Raw genomic sequence first — 22,588 nt, forward strand, 5'->3', positions numbered from 1 at the left:
TCATGAAAATAAAAAAGATCTTAACTTCAACTTTGGGCTTACAAGTAATCTACTGCACAGAATAATTAATGAGAATCTCACTTCTTACTATTTAAAAAGGAGCATTCATCCTGGGATAAATTCTTCTAGAATTGCTTTATCCAAACTCCAGGATGTGATTTACTGCAAAAACCGGCAAATAAACATTAAATAGGATCCCTGCCCTCTTCTTGTCCATCTATCCAGCGAATTATATCTTTTTTCCATCACAATTATGTAACTAGTCTCCCTAAAATTAATTTTTTTTAACAAACCTCTGATCACGTAAATCATTCTTATTTTATTTAATTTTTTGTTATATGCCCTCATTAATTCGTATCTTGCCTTATTTTCCTATCTTTCTTCTGTCGTATTGAAAATAACATGAAACTGATGCGAGGACTACATTATAAATAGATCTCAAAATATAGGATCAATCATATATTTTCCCAAACCACAAGGATTAAATAATTAGGTTTACGGGGTCTAACCTAGAATACACAGTTACACTCTTATTTGCACACAAAAATTTATAATCCTGACGAATTTAATTGAGTTTTTAGTGGATAATCTGGATCTCCTCGGATAATTAAACACAGCACTTGCCAGTTGCCAGTTCACTCTCTTTTCCCTTCACCTCCCATTCACAACCTGTTACATCTCTAGATCACCGACCGACCGACGCTCGCTAGCTCACTCTCGCGCCTGTGCGAGCCTAGCTCGCTTGTATTCTTCGATCCCAAAGAAACCACCACCCCCGCCATCACCACCACCACACCAATCAATCATGAAACCACTCATCAACACAGATTTCATTAAAACCCCACAAATCCTCAAAATCACAGCCTTCGCTTTAATCTCAATAACTTTTTTCTACGTAGGCAAACACTGGTCCAACAGTGGCTACCAACAACTCCTCTTCTTCTCCACACCACAAAACTCCATTTCCATCTCTCCTAACAACGACAAGTCGTTCAACATCACCTCTATAATTTCCCCAAACCAATACGATCACCCCCCTACAGAACAAGCCATAACCCTGACTCCACTGTCCATTTACCCACCTCCCGATGAATCTCCACTGTCCAATCCCAACCGGACGTTTGGGATCATTGATTCCGATGGCAAAATGACTGATGATTTCGAGGTTGGAGAGTTTGATCCGGACATTGAGGAGAATTGGGGGAATGAGACTGAAATTCAGAGTGCAAGTACGAATTTCAAGGTCAGGGTTAGGAAATATGAGTTGTGTCCACGGAGCATGAGAGAGTATATACCGTGTTTGGATAATGTGGAGGCTATTAAGAGGTTGAAACTGACGGAGAAAGGGGAGAGATTCGAAAGGCACTGTCCAGAGAAGGGGAAGGGACTCAATTGCTTGGTTCCTCCCCCTAAAGGATACCGGCAGCCAATTCCATGGCCGCGGAGTCGTGATGAGGTATTGGGATCAAAGTGGGGTTTATTTTGCTGTAGAGAATGGAGAGGATAAGAAAATAAACTATAAATTTATCACTAGAATTTGCCTGGATCATTCTTCCATGTTTCTTTTTGACAATGGGGGAAATGGAAGAGAATTAATTCTTTTTACTTTTTATGAATTTAGCTCGAGTGAACAAGTAGTTATTTAGGGTTTCTCCACTTTTCTTCATATAAATTTCATTACACCAGGAAGAAATTTTGTTTATGCTGTCATGAGCTGTGTGAAATATCTGGAATACGGTTTTTTTTTTTTTTTTTCGTTTGTGATTTACTTTACTGCATTTGCCGATTCAAGGTAGTCAGTCTGTTCTGGGGGTTTTGTTTGCAAAGACTGTTCAGTTTTTTATTTTAGCTTATTTTTTCGTTTGAGATTCTTAATTAAAATGCCATTTTCATACAGGTATGGTATAGCAATGTTCCTCATACACGATTAGTTGATGATAAAGGGGGCCAGAACTGGATTTCTAAAGAGAAAGAGAAGTTTAAGTTCCCCGGAGGTGGTACACAGTTCATACACGGGGCAGATAAATATTTGGATCAGATTGCTCAGGTATGTTATTTTTACCAGTAGTCTTGGGAAGGAAAGATATGCGTAGCCTGTTTATTTGTTGTTTAACATCTCATTGGCTATGTGTAGATGGTCCCAGATATTACATTTGGTCATCATACTCGAATGGTTCTAGATGTTGGATGTGGTGTGGCAAGTTTTGGTGCCTATTTACTATCACGGAATGTTATGACCATGTCTATTGCTCCCAAAGATGTTCACGAGAATCAGATTCAATTTGCTCTCGAGCGTGGTGTACCTGCAATGGTGGCTGCATTTGCAACTCACCGTCTGCTATATCCGAGTCAAGCATTTGAATTGATACATTGTTCAAGATGCAGAATCAATTGGACTCGTGATGGTAAGATTCTCCTGTTTTGCCTAGCTTTGATCACAAAACTATTGGATCAAAATTTTAGAATAAGAGAACAATCATTATGTTACATGTTTGCCTTTTGCCAATAGAAATCTAAAATAGATGGCAGTTTTATATACTCTTGCTCTGCACTTCTCTAACTGTGTAATGTATTCCCATCCCCTTGCCATTTCATTTCCCTTCAGCCCAGTTGTGTGTATGTTGTGTGAGATTATTATGTGCCAATGAACGTTTCATGCATTCAAGGTTCTGCAGCTTAGTAAATTTGCAATTTTTGCCTTCACCCTGATGGATTCATGTTTCTGGGATCTCTTCTGATAATCTCTTCTTTTTTCCTAACACCTTGATGAAGATGGAATTTTGCTTCTTGAGGTCAATAGGATGCTCCGGGCAGGAGGATACTTTGCTTGGGCAGCACAACCAGTTTATAAGCATGAACAAGTATTAGAGGAACAGTGGGCAGGTATCCATTCAGTTTCTCATTGAGAAATTTCCAGTTAAATAATCAAAGGTTTTGCATTCTTAATTAGTTGTTTTGTTCCCCTTCAGTTAATCCACACATGAAATTTGTTTTCTCCAGTTCAGTTCCAGTAATCTAAATGTACCAAATTAATTTAGCGTTTGACTTCATGTGAGAATGGCTAGTTATCCTTGAATAATGGACTTATCCATTAAAAAATTCGAGCATATCAACCTCACAGAGAAATATGTGGAATGCTAGAAACTAAATTATTAAAGATTGGTTAAATGATGCTGGTCCACATATTGATTGAACCAGTTTATTAGCTATGCTGTGCTCTCCTGCCATTGATAGGTTGTTACATTACCGTATTTAATGTGTCTTTCTATAAATTCAGAGATGCTTAACATCACCACACATCTTTGCTGGGAGCTTGTTAAGAAGGAGGGATATATTGCAATATGGAAAAAACCCCTAAACAACAGCTGCTACCTAAGCCGTGACAAAGGAGCAATACCTCCATTGTGTGATCCAGATGATGATCCTGATAATGTTTGGTAAACTTGCTTTGCTTTTTACTGTTTGATTGGTTTTCATGGGTCATGGCTTATAAAATGACCTTTTCGAGCTTTGCTGTGAAAACTTTTGTTATACAGGTAGATAAACTTTTGGTTAATCTTACCTTTGCTGCCATGGTAGGTAGAAACTGATAGTAGAATGGGAAAAACAAGAGAAAAGGAAAACCAATATTTTCTGGATTAAAAAATTGATGGAAAAGTAGAAGATCTAAACTTGCAATTCTCATTTGGAATGCAATTTTTTAGTGGTCTACAATATTTTAATTTTCTTGGTTTCCTTTACGTGGGAGGAATTTTATTGGAAAGGTGTCCATATGTACTTTTATATTCTTCTTGTCCCCCCCTCGGCCCTTGAGGAGCTAGCTTCCTTTATTATCTTAACAACAATGTTTAACCTTGTGTACACTTCTTTATCAAGCACTCAGAGCAAGTTTCTATTGAGGAGTCGCTCGCAATTGTTTATCATCTTTGGACTTTGTTCACTTCTTTGTTCTAAAGAAAAAAACCCTGGTAATCTCTTCCCTGAAACTAATCCCCTGCAATTCTTTTTAAACAATAAAATTGTTAATATGTACAGGATTAACTAAAATATGAAATTGGAAAAGGTTCTGCAATGCTTTCCTGTTGAAGCTCTTCTGCCACTTTTTTACTAGGGACGTGCTATTCACCTTTGGAAGAAGTTTCAAATGCTCATTATTTGGCTTGGATGGCTAGCTATTGATTTCTCTTGTCATGTAAATTTGGTATCTTGTTCTATTGTAGGGACAATTTTTCCATTTAGGTGATTAAAAGATTTAGGAGTACAGGAGCTTTTTTAGGAGTGTAAATGACACATCCCTCTAGAAAATAGAACATTCCTTTCCTGTCCCATAAGACTTCTCTCCTGTTTTTTCATCAAATACACTAAAAGGAAGAAGAAAGATGATTTGATGCCATCTAAAAAAAGGTGATTCAGTGTTTTGAGTGAAAAATTGAGGTAAGGTAAGCAGGCATGTTGCTCACTTCTAATTTTCTTTTTCCAAATCTGGTGTATTGAATAACCTAACTCATTCATCAAACAAGCTGGTCTTCCTATGAAATTTTTCTTGGTGAACCAAATGAGTTTGTCCGAATGAATCTCGTAAACAAATGCTAGTCGATGTAGTTAATGGGAGAAAAGTTTAGGAATTATGGTTATTTAACCATTGATTCTGTACCCTTTAGTTTCTTGTAAACCTAGTCTATTTAAGAACTATCAAACGTTTTGAATTTTATTACTAGTTAGGAATGTTTAGTATACTCAAGAAATTAAATATCACTAAGGATTTTCTATCATTTACGGTTTTCTTTTTTCTTTTTGACTTTATATTTCCTATTTAGTTTAGGACAGCTAGGACTTTTAATGCCTATAAAAGAAGCCCCTTTTCTTTGCAGAATAATGCTAGAAATACCAATACATTTTTACTAATAACATGTCAATTGGTACTCCTATAATGGTAAAAACTACATTAAATTGTGAGATAAACCTCTGCATAATTTGAAAAACTCTCTTACGTGATAGAAACCAAATCAGTGAGTATGAGATTTTGTAAAAAAATGTTAGTTTCCTTCTCATTACTCTTCTCTATGTAATGGGGAGCACCTCAATATTGGGATTATGAGTAATTTGGTTTAGTTTAACATGCAGAGTTGAATTTTCTTTCACTTCCCTTTTCTTGATCGTGTTATTTTCTTCTCCTTCCCCCTCTATTTTTTCCCCTTGCTACAGTAACCTAGGTTGCAAATAATTTCTACTGTAAAACCCATCCTAATTCTCCAACGTGGTGCACCACAAATCCTCCATTTGGTCTCGAAACCTAAGTTGTCCTGCATCACTAGTGGAGGAGATGTTTTGTTGAATTAGATGTGTTTGTCTGAAGGAAACTTGCACAAATGCGAGTGAAAGAGAGGTTTCTCCCTTTCCAGCTTGTTGTCTTCATTTCTTCTTTCTGAATGACATAACTCAGCCTTTACTGCTGCTGCTTGATTTCTGACTTGGATAGTTGCCTATAGTGTTTGGTTGTCTCTAACTGCAATGGTAGGCTTGCAGTTAGTTTGGTTGTTGTCGGTAGATGTAATTTACTTGTTGTGAATCATAGTTGTAAAATTCTCATGTTTTTTTCTTTGGGTTGGGGGGGATTAATGTTGGCGAAAAATCAGTGAAGACATATTTAGAACTGCTACCTTTTCTTGATAGGTTATGTATTTAGAATTGTTAGCTGAGCCCCCTGGGCCCACCTGTCAGGGTATCTGCTGTTGAGACATTGATACAGAATTTTATAAAAGCTTTCATGCATCTAATGTTAATTTGCTCATTCTTCTTTGAGCTTTGTACATATCATCTGTTATAGCTTTCTTTGCACAATGTTGTTAGGTATGTTGATCTGAAGGCATGCATTAGTCGACTTCCGGAAAATGAATATGGAGCAAATGTTCCCACATGGCCTTCTCGTTTGCACACTCCACCTGATAGACTCCAGAGCATACAATATGAATCATACATAGCCAGAAAAGAGCTATTGAAGGCAGAAAATAAGTTTTGGTCTGAAACAATAGCTGGCTATGTCCGGGCTTGGCATTGGAAGAAGTTTAAACTTAGAAATGTGATGGACATGAAAGCTGGCTTTGGAGGGTATTCTATTTACAATTCATCTCATCTTGCTTTGTTCCAGTACAAAGGTTATTTTACTGTGTCCCATTAATGCTTTGATTGTTGATTTTGTTAGATTCGCAGCTGCATTAATTGATCAAGGATTTGATTGCTGGGTTTTGAACGTGGTTCCTGTAAGCGGATCCAACACCTTGCCTGTTTTATATGACCGTGGACTCTTGGGAGTTATGCATGATTGGTACCATTCTAAACTGTCAGATTAGCTAAAGCATAAAGTTTTTTGGATCCTCATTTTGGATACTGGGGTAACGGTTCTCATAAATACTTAACATGTTACAATAATGCTGTGTACCCTTGACTAACCCCCCCCCCCTCCTATGGTTTCATTTCTCATTGATAAAAAATGAATGTGATGCTATTTTGATTTTGTTTAAAAGTCTCTCACTATCTATATTGCTTGAACTTAGTTGAATGAACTTCTGTTGCACATGATCAAAACTCATCAGGTGTGAACCTTTCAATACATACCCAAGAACCTATGATTTATTGCATGCAGCTGGCCTCTTTTCTGTTGAAAGGAAAATGTAAGCATTGTTCTTTTTGCTCAATTTGTGACTTGCGCAAGATCTTACAATCAAGATTAAGCTGGAGGTTTTTTCTCTACTTTGCTTTCTGTTTTCACATTGTTTATTTCTTCTAATCAGATGTAATATGTCTACAATCATGCTTGAGATGGATCGCATGCTTAGACCTGGTGGTAAAGTTTACATTCGCGACTCTCTTGATGTCATGGATGAACTTCTACAGATAGCTAAAGCCATGGGCTGGCAGGCAACTTTGCGCGACACATCTGAGGGTCCTCATGCAAGTTACAGGATCTTGACTTGTGACAAGCGCCTGTTGCGTCCTTGAATGAATGCAATCTAAAAGCTAGCTGTGGTTTTCTGGAGGTAGTTGTAAAGATCAGATCAACTACTTAGAGATAATGGAGAAAAGATGGCCAGGAAAAGCTGGATTTCGAAGGAGAAAGAATTGTTTTGATCCTGTAGCGATAAGGCCACTGGGCGACTGAGCTTCATGGACTTCACCCCATGTCTTTTGAGGACTTACCACGTGGGTGCAGATCCTGATGTCAGAACGTCGTAACTGGCTCATCATGCCAAAAAGAGGGCCCTTTATATTTGTCATGTAATTGTTTTAAAACACAATGTCCATAGTACATAGTCTACAGACTGCTTTCTCAAGTTGAAAACATTTGTATTGTATATTCTTTACTAGTTATTGATCTAGAAATATACACAAATATTCAGGCTATAACTTTCTTTATTTTTGGAATTGTAAATTATTTATTAAGTGCTCATTCTTCACCTTTTTGAATTTGCTTGAAGCATAGCAGTGCAAATGACGAGCTTTTTCCTATTTTCCCATGTTGTCCGTGTTTATTGGTCGAAATAATTGTCCGCTGATTGATGGCCTATACTGAGAAATGAGATCACGATTGCCGATTTTGACGTTGTAGCATCCGTTTCGATCATGATCTCCTCCTTAATTTTCTACGGGGCCAGCACAAGTGACTGGCGCTTGCAGGAGTATTTCTGAAAAAATGTGATCATGGCTTGGAATAACCAGTGATCGCAGGGCTCCAGAGGCCACATCATGGGTCGCCCGTTTACTGGAAGCTACAAGAATTGAAACCTACTGGTAACCGTGTAGTATCTAACAAAATCAAGTGAACATATAATCCTGGACAGAGCATCAATGAGTGTTTTGGCATCGCCCTCAATTATAAGTTGATTATAACCCCTTTCAGCACCAACTCTGATAGCTTCTCTCAGTGCCAAAGCTTCATAAACTCGAGGGTCATGACCGTGTGAGCAAAAACATCCGAGAACAGAGACCACCTCTCCTCAGTAATTCTTTCCAATAATTCCAGCACCATCGGTTTTTGTACAAGCCCCTTCAAGATTGAGCTTGATGACATTCATCTCAGGAGGCTTCCAAGAAGGGATATTACCTTCGTGTGTGTTAGTATCTTAAATGTTTTCAGAGCCAGAGAGACCAAGAATGCTAACATAGTCGTCATATTGGTGTGGAGCCTGCTCCAATATTTGTACAACAGTCCAGTTCCTGTCATCGAAGACCGCATAATTTCTGGCCTTCCACAATCTCCAGCAGCTGAAACTAAAGTTCCATAGGATACTGCATTGAGGAAAAGCTCTGCAAGGAACTTTGAAACTTCTGCCTTCAATCCTTGAAATCTACATCTTCAAATTTCAAACACTTCAGATCTCATCGGCAATGAAGACCGAAACCATACCTGCCGGGCCTTCGAGTTTCATATCCCTGTAAACTTATATTGTAATGGTGACTTGCAATAAACTTACTATTTGAAAATAAATAATTTTTTCTCAAAAAAAAAAACAAAGCACCATTCCCCATCAAAAGTTATCACATGTATGCCAATGCATAAAATGCCTATATATTATTTCACCCAATCACCTCATTCGCAAAAATGCCTATGATGTTCTCTAAAAAAACGTGAATTATATTTTTATGGGCCAACGAAAAAGATAATTGTAGCCCACCATAAAAGCTGACATGATAAGCCCAAAGAGCTATTTCTTGAATTAATGTTTCAATATGGGTCTAAACTCTAAAAGCCCAACTAAAGATTTACGCTTTTATAGAAATAGCAGCAATTAGGGTTTTACGTTTCCATCTCGCAGCTTCATAGTATAAGCCACTTTTAGCGAGACAGGAAGAGAGAGCTCTAGCCTCAGAGTTTGAAAATGGTGAAGGGACGCCAAGGAGAGCGAGTCAGGTATGCGATTTATACAGACATATATTTTTTTATACTTGCTTTAATGTTTTGAAAAAAAAAAAGAACAATTTTTTTTTTTTAATTAAGAAATTGTAGATTGAAGCTAATAAATGATTGCTTTAATGTTTATCTCTCTTTCTCTATGTGCTGTTCGTTTTTTAGGCTTTATGTCAGAGGAACAATCTTGGGCTATAAGAGGTAATTACTATAGTTTGGAGCTTGGCTTTTATATTCTGTGTAATTTTAATTTGTATGTCTTTATGATTTCTCCGAGAAATTTGAATAAGAAAAGAAATAAATTAAGGTTATTTAGATCAGGGGGTTTGGTTATTTAGAAGCTGTTATGTTAAGTGAAATATTACCACTGGATTTCATAGTTATAGTAAAAAGTGGCATTTGCTACTTTCTAGAAAACGCTTTGATCTTTGTTCAAAAGATAAGCAAAAGAAAACATGTTTTTTTATCGATGACAGTTCAAGATTTGCGGTTTTAGCTTGCATTTGTTTATGAAACGTACTATATCCGAATTCCCAGCAATTTTAATTGATTGACAAGTCAGGGAAAAGAATATGATAGACTGGTTGGAATTTTTTGTGCCAGTTTCTGTAAATGAATATTGTTTGTCACAGGAAATGGAACTTAGGATTTTGTTTTTGTTATGTGGATTTGTCTGGAGATTAAAATGTTATTTTGGTGGTTAGGTCGAAGTCCAACCAATACCCAAACACATCTCTGATCCAGATTGAGGGAGTCAACACCAAGGAAGAAGTTGCATGGTATGCTGGTAAGCGCATGGCATACATATACAAGGCCAAGGTGAAGAGGGATGGTACCCACTATCGCTGCATTTGGGGCAAGGTCACAAGGCCTCATGGAAACAGTGGTGTTGTCAGAGCTAAGTTCAAGTCCAACTTGCCTCCAAAGTCAATGGTATTGTTAAAAATAGCTGTTGTGATTGATATGTTATCCTTTCTGGGTATTTGGATTTTTGTGTATTGATTTTGCGTTTTTTTTAGGGATGTCGTGTAAGAGTTTTCATGTATCCCAGCAACATTTGAGGTACAGTTAACTTTATGTCATCATTACTTTCCTCTTTGAATGTACCAATCATCATTACTTTCCTCTTTGAACGTGTTAAGCTCAATGACTTATGTTTTGTTTTATTGTGTATTTATTTGAATTTTGCCTGCCTCTCGAGATCACTAATTTAGAAGTTTGACGGGTTAACTTACCAAATAACACTTTGGTTTGCTTCGTGGTGGGGGATTACTTCATGGGGAATGATTTTGGGAATTGTATATGGTTACTTTTGATTCTTGAATAATGATTTTCACATAATGGATCCGTTTGTGTTTTTGGAGATGGATGCTAATGTTTCAATACTTCATTGGAATTCCATTTTTTCAGCAACTGGAGTGGGTTAAAATGGCAATACCAGGGGCCATTATTATCCACTGAATCTGCCAAATGTGCTTTTATTCTATAGAATTGTTGCGGTGTGTAATCTTATACGTGGTTGAACAGTGCTGCCTTATGGATGGATTGAAAGCGCAGGCATTTTACTTGTATGTGCATTAATATAATATGATCAAAGCGTTCAAGTTATTTTCTTCAGTTAATCACCAGAGTCTACCAACATTCTTTTGTTGTCTAATAATCACTTTCCAGTACCATTTTAATCTCATTTAAAAAAATGGATGTATTTTTAGGACACTGTTATCTAGTGTGATTCTGATAGCGCTTAGCTCATGCTATTATTTTGGATTCATTTTATTCCGTTGATAATCAGAGGCTCGGATAACATAAGAAACATTTTTCTTTGGATTCAATTCCTGTCGATGGTTTCACGCCTTAATTTAATAAAGTCCTAGCTTTGTTTCAGTCACATTTTGTCATGGTCTTTTTCTTGATTCTAATATCTGCTTTTTTTCCCTCTTGCTGTTCCTCAGGCTCTTTACAGGTAGCAGCGTGGGTCCATTCGATGTCTTGTAGGGATTGTCGTTTTACTTGTTATAAGCTAAGTTTAAATATCGTATGAGCTGAGAATGATGGACGGACTTTGTTTCTAATTTCAGTATCCGTTTCCCACCATTCTGTCTTGGATGTGAATGGTTTTGCTGTCACCTTTTCCTTGATTTAAACATTAAGATCTTTGGAATGATGAACATGATGTGGCACATTGATTCGCGCAATAATTCTTTTACTGTAACCGAATGTGATAGGGCCAGAGGTCAATTCATTATATAGACAAAAGCATCAACACGTTTTGCAAGAAAAAAAACAGGAGGCTTGGGATCTGTTATTTGAGCTTAAAACAAAACGAAAGTACTAAAAAGGTAAGGTGAATAGCTGTCCATGTTTTCCTTGCAACGTTCATGGAAGAAAACCATAGTTAAGCCGAAAAGAACACATGATTGGAGGTCCAAATTACTCCAATTTTGAGCTACCCGCTGTTCCACCCAAGGGGTAACAAGCGCAATCAAAATAAATTGAAGGGTAACTTGGTAAGTTTTTCATTATGGAAGTGTGAAGATTTCCCTGCAAATTATTATGCAGCCAGAATTCTGAAAAATTGGTGAACATGAAACTTTTTCCCTTTGTCGAGAAAGGTGAAAATCAAGATAGCTTGTTGTGTAATTAGAGTAGAAATTCTGGGGCGATATCAGCTGCACTTGACAGTATGCGTTTGTGATAGCTTCTTTGTTTCCTTGGACAAACACACCTTTAAAAAACTTGTCATGAACTTACCGGCAGCAGTAAGTCTCCGTGGCCATGCTAAAGGCTGTAACTTTCTCCTGAGGTATAGCTCTCCAACGAAGTATCCTGCCATGGGACCTGGGTTGCCTTTCCAATTTTCAGTTTGCTGATCTGCTCCAAATAGATACCTTGCCTCTATTTTAGTAAGGAATCGACAAATCAATAGAAGATTGATTCAAAAGTTTTTTTTGTAAAGAAAAGAACGCCAATTCCTTAAAAAAGGGTACCAACATGATACATCCACCGAAAGATATCAATCAGACCAGCTGTTCTAAGGGTATTTTTTTCTCCCCTTGAAAAGCAATGGCTGAAGCTATAATTTCTGATGTCATTTGAAGAACTGACCCAGTGGTTAGTGAAGCAGCTTTTCTTTAGAGTGCCGCATAGGAAGTTGAGGGGTTCAAGCTGAACTGAAGCGAATGAAGTGCTTCATGAAAGACGCAGACCAGAAGCAAGAAAAGGATGAGCGTGTTCGCATCTGCATGGCTGAAATCAAAGGTGCTGCACACGAGGCACAAATTTTCCGGAGGATAAGCTCATTCAAACACTTCAAAAAGGGTTTGAGGGGAAACGATATTTGGTGGTCCTATATGATATTGTATGGGGAAATGAAGTGTGGGTTAGTTTAAAACCTGCTTCCCCTAAAGGAAAGGAGGGAAGCAAAGTTTCAGTAACCACGCTAATTCAATGTTTACATAGTTAATAATTCATTTTCTTCTAATTGAATGTGTTGTCACTCAACTCAATTTGTCTGAGCTACCAGTATCTTGTGTTTAAAGCTAGTATTATCTTGGATATTGAGCAAACAATTTTAGAAATCGAAGTGTTGTCTCGCTCGCATTCTAGCAGGCGAGATGGTACCACCGCCTTGCGTATTCACTTTGACTCTGCTGCCCATATACCTTTCCTGGTAAGAGTCAGAAGTGTTTTCGTATAGCACAATTGGAGTTTGGACGCAAAATCAAACGGAACCACATGTGGATCAACAAATCAAGAAGCACGATTGAACATAATTAGGACGCCTTGTCAATTCCCATCGTGTGCATAGAAATTGGGAAACATTATCTCTCCCATCTGCAGCAGCCAGAATCCTGAAGTAATATATTAGAGCAAATGTTTTTCATGCCTGTGCATGTCAAAAGGTAGTCAAATGTTAAAAAGATATGCTCCGGTAGCGTTTTTTTATATCAGGAAGATGGCATCTCTCATTTCAATCGAATGCTAGAAACAGTCATGCACTTACAATCTAAAAATATTTTCCCGAGATGGATGCTGATGGTGATGGTTCAAACAATGATCACACATTGATAAGTCCAGTGACTAGGCATCAACCACATAACCTAGGGACCACTAAAATACTTCGGAAACGCTCAAACAGCTGCCCGATACTATTTTCTTCACAACAACATGGTAGAAGCTTTCAATATGAGTACTGCTGGAAACTCTATTGATCTGATTTAGGCCTCCATGCTGGCTGCCCTTGAACGTGATAATGTGGCACATATCTTGGCCTGGTTGAATTGTTTTTCTGATTTTCCTGTCTTTGGTTGGTAGAATTGCTTGGACGGCTTCCCATTCTTTGGGAGCTCAAATTGCTGGGATGACTTGCCGGTCTTATATTAAGAGTTTGAAACTGTGCTTGTGATGGTGAATACACGGACCTGCTAATTTGTGAACGAGTTGTAATATGCTGGCCAGCAGTGTAGCTTGAGGTCCCAACTGGAGTCCTGACACGGTGAACAGGTGTATAGCTTGGGGTCCCAAATGGAATTCTGATATGGTGACCAGAAGTATAGCTTGAGTTACTAGCTGGTGTTCCTGCAATAATACGTGATATCCGTGGCCTGACTAACATGCCCAAGACAGAAATCTGATTCTGGTTAGCCGTCACAAGTCTATGGTGGGTTGTCTGAATAGCTTCAGATATCTTCACCAGGTTTGCAGCACTCACAGCTCGTGCAGTATTTTCTGGCTGCTCAAAGGGATCCTCAATCTAAAATATCAGCAGTGGAAATAACAACATTAGCTATCATTAGTTTAGTTTAGAATTTTGTTTTTCTGGGGATGGGGGTTTTATTGAAGGAATGAGAGAGGATTACAAATAATGCATAAGTTCTGGGCAGCCATCTCATGTTGCTTCTGATTTCTTCCCACTTCCCCGTAAATGGACAAATTCCTAGCTCTGTGGCCTTCGAACTTATGTCATAGAACTGAAAATATACAAAACAGCTACTTATGTCATAGAACTGAAAATATGCAAAACAGCTTGCGTATACCAATAAAAATATGGATATATGGCCAGCCACACCAGAAAATGGGAAAAGCAATTTAGATATAAAAAAGGTAATCTAGATATAAAACAGCACTCCGCACAAGTCAATATGTCTATCATCATGTACTACAATTGCTGGAATTACTTCCTAGGCGCATAGAACTGCAAATATAATTAAAACAACACAAGAATTATTACCTTTGTAAGGAATGAAATGAAAAGCTCGGACAAAGAATTTCGATTAATTGCTCTGGATTTGTTTGATCTATATCTAGATATATTAGCAGCACATATTTCTCCAATACGTCTTTCTGCATCAGTCCTCACACCTACAGAACATATTGGAATACAGGTCAGAGAGATACTTCAACCAGGCTATTAATTACTGTTGATGCTTGTAGAAGATCAGATCAGTTTTTATGTAATGCAAATCATATGTTATATGTCCAAAAAAAATTGTAAGTTGAAACTACCATTTTCAGAAAACTTCAAGATGAGATGAGCTCCAAGTGATATAAGTCAATAAACAAAACATTGTCAAAGACATTATATCATGTTTTGAGCCTTATCAAGAAAATGTCAAGATCAGTTCAACTCAGTCAATAGCTATAGACAGAATGTGCTCCAGACTTCAAAGCAAGACAAAATGAAAAACTATATTATGAAAAAGAACTTGTTTCAAACCAAGTTGTAGATTGCTAACTCTTAATTGAAAAAATCATCATCAAATACTGAGACAGGTTGGAGTTCATCTACCAGCTACCGACTCATATTTACTTCCCAGAAGTCATGAGAAACTGTAACCTAGCACAAACAACCATACCACACGGATCTTAACTTAAAATAAATTGAGGACTTTTAAGTTTTGTAACTGTAATATACTAATTTTTTTTCTCTGTATCAAATAAAATTACAAGCCAAAAGGCAATATGGGGGATTGGGGAATCTTTTATACAATATGATATCATATTCACGCTATGTGCAGTGCTTGGAGACAGCAACAATTGTGGCTCCCCTGGGAACCAGAGGGCCTCCTTGAATCATCCGTTCAGGAGTACTGCCAGAAAGGCACAGGCTACAGTTACAGAGGTAAAAATCAGACTAGTGCAAATCCAAAATGCATGAATGCATGCGCAGCCACTTACACACATGCTGAGAGTGCAAATTTACTAATTAAATTCCAGACTCATTGTTAACTGTGATCACATAAACAAGGAAGAAATTAATATTTTTAGAAAAGAATGCAAATAGCATAGGCTTAATGTGTGAGCTTATTTGGATTAAACATGAGAAGTACCTGTAAGATCATCAATAACATTTCTTGGGTAAATTTCTTTAAGGGGAGGTAAAATGGCAGGCACACAAGTCTGCAAGAAACCATAAACAAAAAAGAACTTAATAAGATGGAAGTCCTTACAGCTATAAAGAAATATATCCAGTAAAGCACAGAGGTAGGCTACACGCTAGCTATAGAGGAGACCAATGAACATGAAAGAATGAAAGAAATACAGATTCACAAGGCCAGAAGAACAACCAATCTATCCATTATCAGAACGTCCAATGACTATTTTGCAATTATGGTATACAAATGTTCAGGGGAAGGGGACCACTAGCACAAAAGTCCACAAGAAGGCACAAAAGAAAACTAATAAAAGAACACTTGACATTGCACAAGGGCACGCACGCACAGAAAATAACCAAGAGAACCAAGCAATGTTGGAAAAATCATTTAATTAGGGTTATTGGAAGAAGTGCAGAACTTTTAAAAAAGTTAACACCTAAATCTAGTAAAACAGGTCAGTGACATCCATAATAAACACCTTGAAGAAGCTAACATGGCGATGAAGTGCACAGTTAATTCCAACCATTCTTACAAGGTTTAATGCATATAAAGAAAACTGATCACCTGAAAATGGAATATGACAAGCAAACTGAGAGAGTACGAGTTCAATGACCCAGCCTTTGGATTATTTATATTGTGAGTTTTGGCCCATTCCTTGACCTACACAAACATTAAATTGCATCAAATAGATGCACTAGTTTACCCGGATATTTATTTATTTATTTGGCTGAGAGAATGTACCAGTAGGACCATATCACGAAAACGCCTATCTATCTCATTGATCCAGAACAAGAACTTGGACTTCATTAGACCCTGCATGTTATCAATTGAAACATCGCAAGAGATGGAAGCATTCTCAAATTTTAAAATGGGAACCCTTGCATTTGGGATAAATTGCAACCTCTGCCATCCACCTGCACATCAATAAGCTGTAATGAAATAAAACATTGATGTTTTAGTAAAAGAACAACCCAACAACTAAGAGCAGTGATTTATTCCACAAACAACTCTTCATCTGTCCTTAAAATGAAAACATAAAAAATGAAAATAACCTTCAACATAATCACTTTTTACAAATCTGCTCATTGGCCAGAATAAAGTAACTTATTTCAGTGGGCAGATTCAGCGAGTCAAAGACAATATAATTACTGAAGTTTCTGGTATAAGTTTTTGGCTAAGTCAATTATTCACAACAAATTGTAAATCAAAATCACATGACAAGCTATCTGATCCAAAGTCTAGTTTCTGGCTATTCAATTTTTCAGGAGAATCAACCATTATGACAATGCAAAGCTTTGATAATTAAAACTCTCAAAAAGACTTAGGTGCAGGAAAATCAAAAGCATTGAAATTTTATTTATTGCAAGTTGTAAAATAGGGAACATGGTTATATGGATCTCATAGATTGCTCATGAATGTCTACATGATGTATCATGAAACATGAGGGGAAACCATGTAATAATTCACCTCTCTGTCTTAAAGCTTTCAAAACATCCTCTAGTAAGTTTTGTTTGCGCTTCTTCCCAGCAGATGAGATATAAGAACCATTAGATAACACAATTGAGATATCCAAGTCTCCCCATCGGGTGAAGAGATTTGACACAAATGATCCAAATGGCTCCACAGTAGAACCTGTTGGCACAAATAAAGTCATGCATCCACATTGTTGATCCAAAAACAGATAATAAAACTTGATGCATATTTTAAGAACCAGATTCATAGCAGTTTTACAAGATTGCATTTTTATTGTGACAAACACATTTGCAACCACTGCAGTGGAGCCTCAAATACCTTGAGAAATGTTCAAGCCATCAAGAAATTCACATTAATGTGTTCATGCAAAACTTGAATTACATTCTGGACAATAGTATCATAGATGAACAGAATGGCATTCTAAATTGTCATACACAGCATGCTAAGTTTCAAAAAATAGGATATAGCAGTTGGTCAGTTTTAAATTAAAAATGTTAATTCCTCGGATTCGTATTGTTTCAGTATTTTGTGTGTGAGGATCATTTTAAGGATTTCATGAGATGAAATTGTTTTTCTACCACTATTTATTACATTAATCTCTAGTAGAACATATGGCATGCAGGAAAGAAATTTGCATTTCCCAGGAAAAATACCTCTCAGACTTTCCACAGATTTAACAACATCTTCCAACTCTTCAATGATTTTAAATCGCATCACCCAATCCTCCCGTAAAGGCTGGATCCCATCAAGTATATCCTTAAGTGTAGCCTCCAAAACCCTGTAGGTATTCATTGTTGTTCCTTGAGTTATAATGCTGGAGAAACAGTCACACATGTCAAAAACTCAGGTGTAAGGCTAACATCACGTATAAAGCAGAAAAAGGCATAGCAGATGGAGGCACAATTTCCTACACACCTGGAAATGCCAAAATCCTTTCCAGTGAGATTAATGTGCTGGTAAAGGCGTATTGGAGTATTTCTTGCCTCAAAGATCCTTCAAGCACTAACCATAAATTTAAATTTTGGAATCTGCACATAATAAAAATAGTAGAAATGAGAGGCAAACAAAGTACAAGTAGAAGTGTGTGAGTGCAGCGCCCATGTCTGTGTGGTGTGTGCCAAGCAACAATCATAAGCAAAAAGATTCCAGTGCCAGTGTTAGTGGGGTGTGCAAAGCCACAATCACAAACTATACATTTTACCATCCATGTGGGTGTGGTGTGAACATGGAAGTAGGTTACATTACAAAGAATAGAACATCAAATTGAAAAGACTGGATCTTCTCCCTATCTAAACATTGTATCTCTCATTCCCTAATCCAATAAACTATGTGTTAGGTACAAAAGAAAGTTCCTAGCTTTAAGATGAGGATGAGAGAAAAGAAAACTCTACATAAAAAAAGGGTTCCAACTACGTGTTGGTTATGGCTCTCTAAGACACATCTTGTGGGAGAAAAATAAGCAATGGCTGGCTAAAGACTGATTACACTAACACTGCTGGTGACATAACAACACAACCAGACACACAAGAGATACAGACAGTGAATTACAAAAACAGACATGTCGGCAGAGAAGCATAGGTCTCATTTCTTTTCTTAGGCATTTTAAGCAAATAAAATCACACCCAACACTGAATAGAAATTCATAAACATAGACAGGTTGAAAACTTGACACCTCTCCCAAAAATTCTCATTCTGTATTGTTTTGTTACCTACAAATTCTGAGCAGGTTGGTCAGATCTCTGACAGGACTAGGTATGATGATAGCTCTACTAGAAAGGACTCGCACCTATTCTTAACTAGAGAAGCAACATCTTCAGCAATGTTGTTGGTCGGTTTAATTTATTTAAAATATAAAAGGCCTCTAAATATCAGAAGGAGCATCGGACCCTTTAATTGATCACGTTGTTTTGTGATTTGGATATTCCTACTGTAAATACAACATAACATGTTATGATGGTGTCTGGTGGCCGGTGAAATTAATTTCGCATTCCAGTAGAAGATATCTATAAAAAGAAACAAAGTTACATTCTAAATCATGTGATCCAATGTAAATTTTAATAGTGTGCCATAAAGAAAGCTCTATTGGTGTCAACATAACAAGGGGTGATACACTGATCCTATATTCACAAACTCAGAGTCCTCTAAATGACAGGAGCTTCAATTCACCCCATTAATTTTAACCCAGCAAACACAATCACAAGGAATATAAACCCCGGCCCTCCTCTTTAAGTACTCAACAGCACATGAATTAACAAAAAGACTTACCCAATAGCACAATAGAGTGTCTGACTGATCAAACCATGAAAATCACTTAAAACCCATATCCAAATCGAAGTCAGCAACAAAACCAAATAAACCAAGTAACTGAAATTAGAAACAAACACAGCTGAAACCCAATTCACACACACAAACGCACATCATGAAAACTTGAATAAGAAAATAAAGCAGCATTACATGATTACCAAAGACATAACACTAAAAATCAACAGAATCCAGTAACAAAAGTACAATCCATGATGTTTCTCTCTATCTTCTTGTGTTTGATTGCCTCTTGCAGTCAACTGTAGAGTCTCCCCCGGGGCTGTGTTAGCCAAAAAAGAGAGGCAACTTACATTTCCATCCTCCGCCTCGAGTTATTTTCAGCCATTTATATATATAGGGTAATGATTATACAAAAATACGTACATGCAATGAGTGTAAAGTAGACATCAGACGACAGGATAACTTGCAGGGAGGGCTTTAGAAGCTACTGTACCTTTCTTTGTTTTTTTAATGGTGACCTCTTTGATGACTTCGACAAAGGGAGAAAAAAAAGGGTCAAGAAGACAGTCGCGCTTTGGAATTTAACTTTTGATGTTTGAGTGGGATTTTCTCTTTTCCTTTTCTTTTCTCCCTTTTCTTTTATTTTCGATGTTATTGGAGGGTACTTCTTTTGTGCGAAAAATAAAAATTGTGACGTGGAAATTGATGTAGCCGCCTGTGTTTCCCTGATCCCTGTCAGGTTTTCGATCTTTACTGGAAAAAAACCACCCAAAAAAAAAAAATAGTTTGAATAAATTAGAAGCTGGTGTTTTGTTATTTTATTACATCTTGTCTGGAACTATGTTTGTACGGACTTTTAATAAAATTTAATTTTTTTACTTTAAATTAACAATTTTTATATTTTTTAATCATTTGAATGTTGTATCAAAAAATAATTAAAAACAAAAATAAAAAAAATTATAAAAATACCTTCCAACCACAAAAACAATCAGAATAATAAGATAATAAGGTGGTCTATATAAGCCAGGATTTTTTTTTAACTTGAGAATTTAATAACATGAGTTATATACCTTGTTCTACCTAATAAAATAATTTAATTTAATTGTATAATAAAAAACAACATAATAAATTTATATATAAAAAAAAGATGTGAAACTAGATTCCAAGATAACTCGAGTTAAAAAAAATAACAAAATAACAAAAAAAATCTCAAGTCAGTTCGAGTTAGCATGACAAACTTGTGACCAAGGTCATGAAAACCAATGTCATACCATCCTCATATAAATAAATAGATAAACTTAATTTTCAGTAAATTTAATATTTAATGATAAAATCAAAAACTAAAATTGATCTATAAAAGATTAAAGAAATATATTAATGTCAATTCAAGTTAACATTTCATACTTCTAACCCAAGTTACGAGACTAAAATAACTGTATAGAAAAAAATTACAAAGTTCAACTGTTAACAATATATTGTTTAATGATAAAGATAAAAAATAAAATCAATTTCAAAAAATAACTAAAAAAATAAGGGTCAAATTTGATATAAAAAGTAAAATAAATTCTTGAATCAATCTGAGTTATCATGGCAAAGTTGCTACACAAGTCAACAAGCAGGATTGTCCTAGTATAAAGCATAATAAAACAAGTTGAATTTTCAATAAACTAGTTACTAAATTATACGGTTGAAAAAAATCATGTAGAAAAAATATTAGAGAAAAAGACTGATCACAATCTAGGTTGTACATAGCCATAAGACCAGGATCACTGTATAAAAAAATTATAAAACTCGATTTTAAATTACTCGACCACCGAGTGACGCGATTGGGGAAAAAATCTAAAAAATAGATCCAAATTAAAGGAGAAACAATTAAAATGACAAAGACAAAATTTGATATTATAATAAAATAATGTAAAAGCATCAAGCTACGAGGAGATAGCATGATAAATTCGCGACTCAGGTGGTGAAGTCGGGTTAATAAATATGATAAGTTTTCAATAGATCCAATATTTAATGATGAAATTAAAAAATAAAATTGGCATAAATAACGGGGGGGGGAAACAGTGTCAATTTGTGTTAACATTTCATACATGTGGTTTAAATCACGAGACCAGGATCGATCTAATATTGAGTGATGAAATTTAACAAAAAAATTAACTTAAAAAAAGAAAAAAAATAAAAAATTAGGTTTAAATTTGACATAAAAATAAAATGGTGATAGATAAAACCAAAAAGAAATAAATAAGAAAATGATATAAAAAATTGTAATCAAGCAAGTGGGGATTGTGTTTGGTATAAAAGTCAAATAAAACTAAATATAATAAATGGAATAGAAGAATTAAAATCAAAAGAAATCAAATAAATAAGGAGTATAATTGAAAGAAAAATAAATAGGAGGGAAACTTCTATTTGTTATGGGACGAGATGAATCTTGATGAGAGGAAAGAAAAAGAAGAAGAAAGAAGAAGATAAAAAATCCATTGTTGTTTATAACACCGCACACATTACCCCATTGGATATACCATGACTCCCAGCTTTAGATGACATGTCAGTTGGATTTTTCCACTCATTGGTGAATGTAAATAATAATATTTTATACTTATTAAAATACCAAATTGCATCTTAATCAATATAATTATAAACATAAAAAAACAAAAGGATATAAAAAGAAAAGCTCATTAGCGTTAGTTTAATATTTTTATGATTTTAATGGTAATTAAACTATTTTATAGTGTTTATGGTAATAAAAAGATTAAATAGCATTTAAATGTTAGTTTTTCTTCTCTCTTTTTTTTTGTTTGTTTTTATGAGTAAATGAGTTATTTTACTATGAAAAAAAGATGGGAAGATTAATATGTCCTTAATCAGTGTGATAATAGAACTAGTGAAATTATGAAAATATCATATTACCCCAATATAAATTATTAAATCTTGTATGGGAAGGATAAAATAATAATTTTGGGCTATAGTATTTTACCAGTTATATGATCTACGCTTCTTCTTATGTCAAATAATTTTTTTAGTAAAACAAATAAATCTGGAAGCTTTTCAAATTTATTTTTTAAAATAATTATAATAAAAAATTATATGAGAATTATCTATGCTAATAAATGAAAAAAACAAAATGTTAATGTATTTATTTAACTAGGTTAAATAATTTTTTCCCCAGCACAAAAGAGTTAATGTGTTGGCGTCATTGATATGTGTTGGTATCGTTGATATTTTTGTTTACATCACATAAAAGAATAACCATAAATCATAAAATCAATGCTCATATATAATAAAATATAACATAAATCATATGCATTAAATAAAATCAATGCTTATATATAATAAAATATAACATAAATTATATGCATTAAAGAAAATATGTAAGATCTCACACTAGTTTTAATGTAGCAAAAAAATAGAATAATATTGTAATTGCTAAGCGAAACAACATTTTCTTGTTCATGTAGAATAAAATTTCAAAAACAAAAGGTGTGAAGAAAAAAATTCTAAAACAATATAAAGAGAAAAAAGGAAAAACAAAACATTAAAATAATGAAATTGACTTGCAGGTTATTTTTTC

At 35.5% G+C, this 22,588-nt stretch overlaps 3 protein-coding genes across 7 annotated transcripts; 2 read left to right on the forward strand and 1 right to left on the reverse strand.

Annotated features, from left to right (window-relative positions):
- The first annotated feature begins 545 nt into the window (after positions 1 to 545).
- LOC105109571 (probable methyltransferase PMT11) lies at positions 546 to 7,417 on the forward strand. Its single transcript, XM_011004313.1, has 9 exons — positions 546 to 1,456; positions 1,898 to 2,047; positions 2,135 to 2,405; positions 2,773 to 2,883; positions 3,278 to 3,437; positions 5,851 to 6,108; positions 6,203 to 6,325; positions 6,594 to 6,671; positions 6,792 to 7,417. The coding sequence occupies exons 1-9, from the start codon at positions 806 to 808 to the stop codon at positions 6,997 to 6,999; spliced, it is 2,010 nt and encodes a 669-aa protein (XP_011002615.1). The 5' UTR covers positions 546 to 805; the 3' UTR covers positions 7,000 to 7,417.
- A 1,363-nt stretch (positions 7,418 to 8,780) lies between these two features.
- Positions 8,781 to 11,103, forward strand: LOC105109572 (60S ribosomal protein L35a-1-like). 2 transcript variants are annotated; one of them, XM_011004314.1, is made up of 5 exons: positions 8,781 to 8,908; positions 9,071 to 9,106; positions 9,610 to 9,838; positions 9,925 to 9,967; positions 10,850 to 11,103. In XM_011004314.1, the coding sequence occupies exons 1-4, from the start codon at positions 8,877 to 8,879 to the stop codon at positions 9,964 to 9,966; spliced, it is 339 nt and encodes a 112-aa protein (XP_011002616.1). In that variant the 5' UTR covers positions 8,781 to 8,876; the 3' UTR covers position 9,967; positions 10,850 to 11,103. The 2 variants fall into 2 exon arrangements, with proteins under 2 accessions (XP_011002616.1, XP_011002617.1); XM_011004315.1 differs by having other exon boundaries at positions 10,858 to 11,103.
- A 1,641-nt stretch (positions 11,104 to 12,744) lies between these two features.
- Positions 12,745 to 19,641, reverse strand: HESO1 (Nucleotidyltransferase family protein). 4 transcript variants are annotated; one of them, XM_011004318.1, is made up of 11 exons: positions 19,215 to 19,501; positions 19,018 to 19,116; positions 17,668 to 17,780; positions 17,406 to 17,566; positions 16,747 to 16,911; positions 16,021 to 16,193; positions 15,844 to 15,939; positions 15,235 to 15,304; positions 14,136 to 14,266; positions 13,765 to 13,875; positions 12,745 to 13,658 (listed from the first exon to the last, which is right to left on the reverse strand). In XM_011004318.1, the coding sequence occupies exons 4-11, from the start codon at positions 17,542 to 17,544 to the stop codon at positions 13,110 to 13,112; spliced, it is 1,434 nt and encodes a 477-aa protein (XP_011002620.1). In that variant the 5' UTR covers positions 17,545 to 17,566; positions 17,668 to 17,780; positions 19,018 to 19,116; positions 19,215 to 19,501; the 3' UTR covers positions 12,745 to 13,109. The 4 variants fall into 4 exon arrangements, with proteins under 4 accessions (XP_011002620.1, XP_011002622.1, XP_011002619.1 ...); XM_011004320.1 differs by lacking the exons at positions 19,018 to 19,116; positions 19,215 to 19,501 and adding an exon at positions 19,508 to 19,641; XM_011004317.1 differs by lacking the exon at positions 19,018 to 19,116.
- Positions 19,642 to 22,588: the final 2,947 nt, after the last annotated feature.

The sequence above is a fragment of the Populus euphratica genome, unplaced genomic scaffold (assembly GCF_000495115.2).
Source record: "Populus euphratica unplaced genomic scaffold, PopEup_1.0 scaffold227.1, whole genome shotgun sequence".
NCBI lineage: Eukaryota > Viridiplantae > Streptophyta > Magnoliopsida > Malpighiales > Salicaceae > Populus > Populus euphratica.

What these genes read in the sequence shown, in the direction of transcription:
- LOC105109571 (XM_011004313.1), top strand. Translation starts at nt 806, where the DNA reads ATGAAACCACTCATCAACACAGATTTCATTAAAACCCCACAAATCCTC. An exon ending in AATCAATTGGACTCGTGATG is followed by an intron (nt 2,406 to 2,772) that starts GTAAGATTCTCC and finishes ACCTTGATGAAG; the next exon opens with ATGGAATTTTGCTTCTTGAG. An exon ending in ATGAAAGCTGGCTTTGGAGG is followed by an intron (nt 6,109 to 6,202) that starts GTATTCTATTTA and finishes TGATTTTGTTAG; the next exon opens with ATTCGCAGCTGCATTAATTG.
- LOC105109572 (XM_011004314.1), top strand. Translation starts at nt 8,877, where the DNA reads ATGGTGAAGGGACGCCAAGGAGAGCGAGTCAG. An exon ending in CGCCAAGGAGAGCGAGTCAG is followed by an intron (nt 8,909 to 9,070) that starts GTATGCGATTTA and finishes TTCGTTTTTTAG; the next exon opens with GCTTTATGTCAGAGGAACAA. An exon ending in ACAATCTTGGGCTATAAGAG is followed by an intron (nt 9,107 to 9,609) that starts GTAATTACTATA and finishes TTTGGTGGTTAG; the next exon opens with GTCGAAGTCCAACCAATACC.
- HESO1 (XM_011004320.1), bottom strand. Translation starts at nt 17,544, where the DNA reads ATGAATACCTACAGGGTTTTGGAGGCTACACTTAAGGATATACTTGAT. An exon ending in GAAAGCTTTAAGACAGAGAG is followed by an intron (nt 16,194 to 16,746) that starts GTGAATTATTAC and finishes ATTGATGTGCAG; the next exon opens with GTGGATGGCAGAGGTTGCAA. An exon ending in TCATTTCATTCCTTACAAAG is followed by an intron (nt 13,876 to 14,135) that starts GTAATAATTCTT and finishes GTATATTTTCAG; the next exon opens with TTCTATGACATAAGTTCGAA.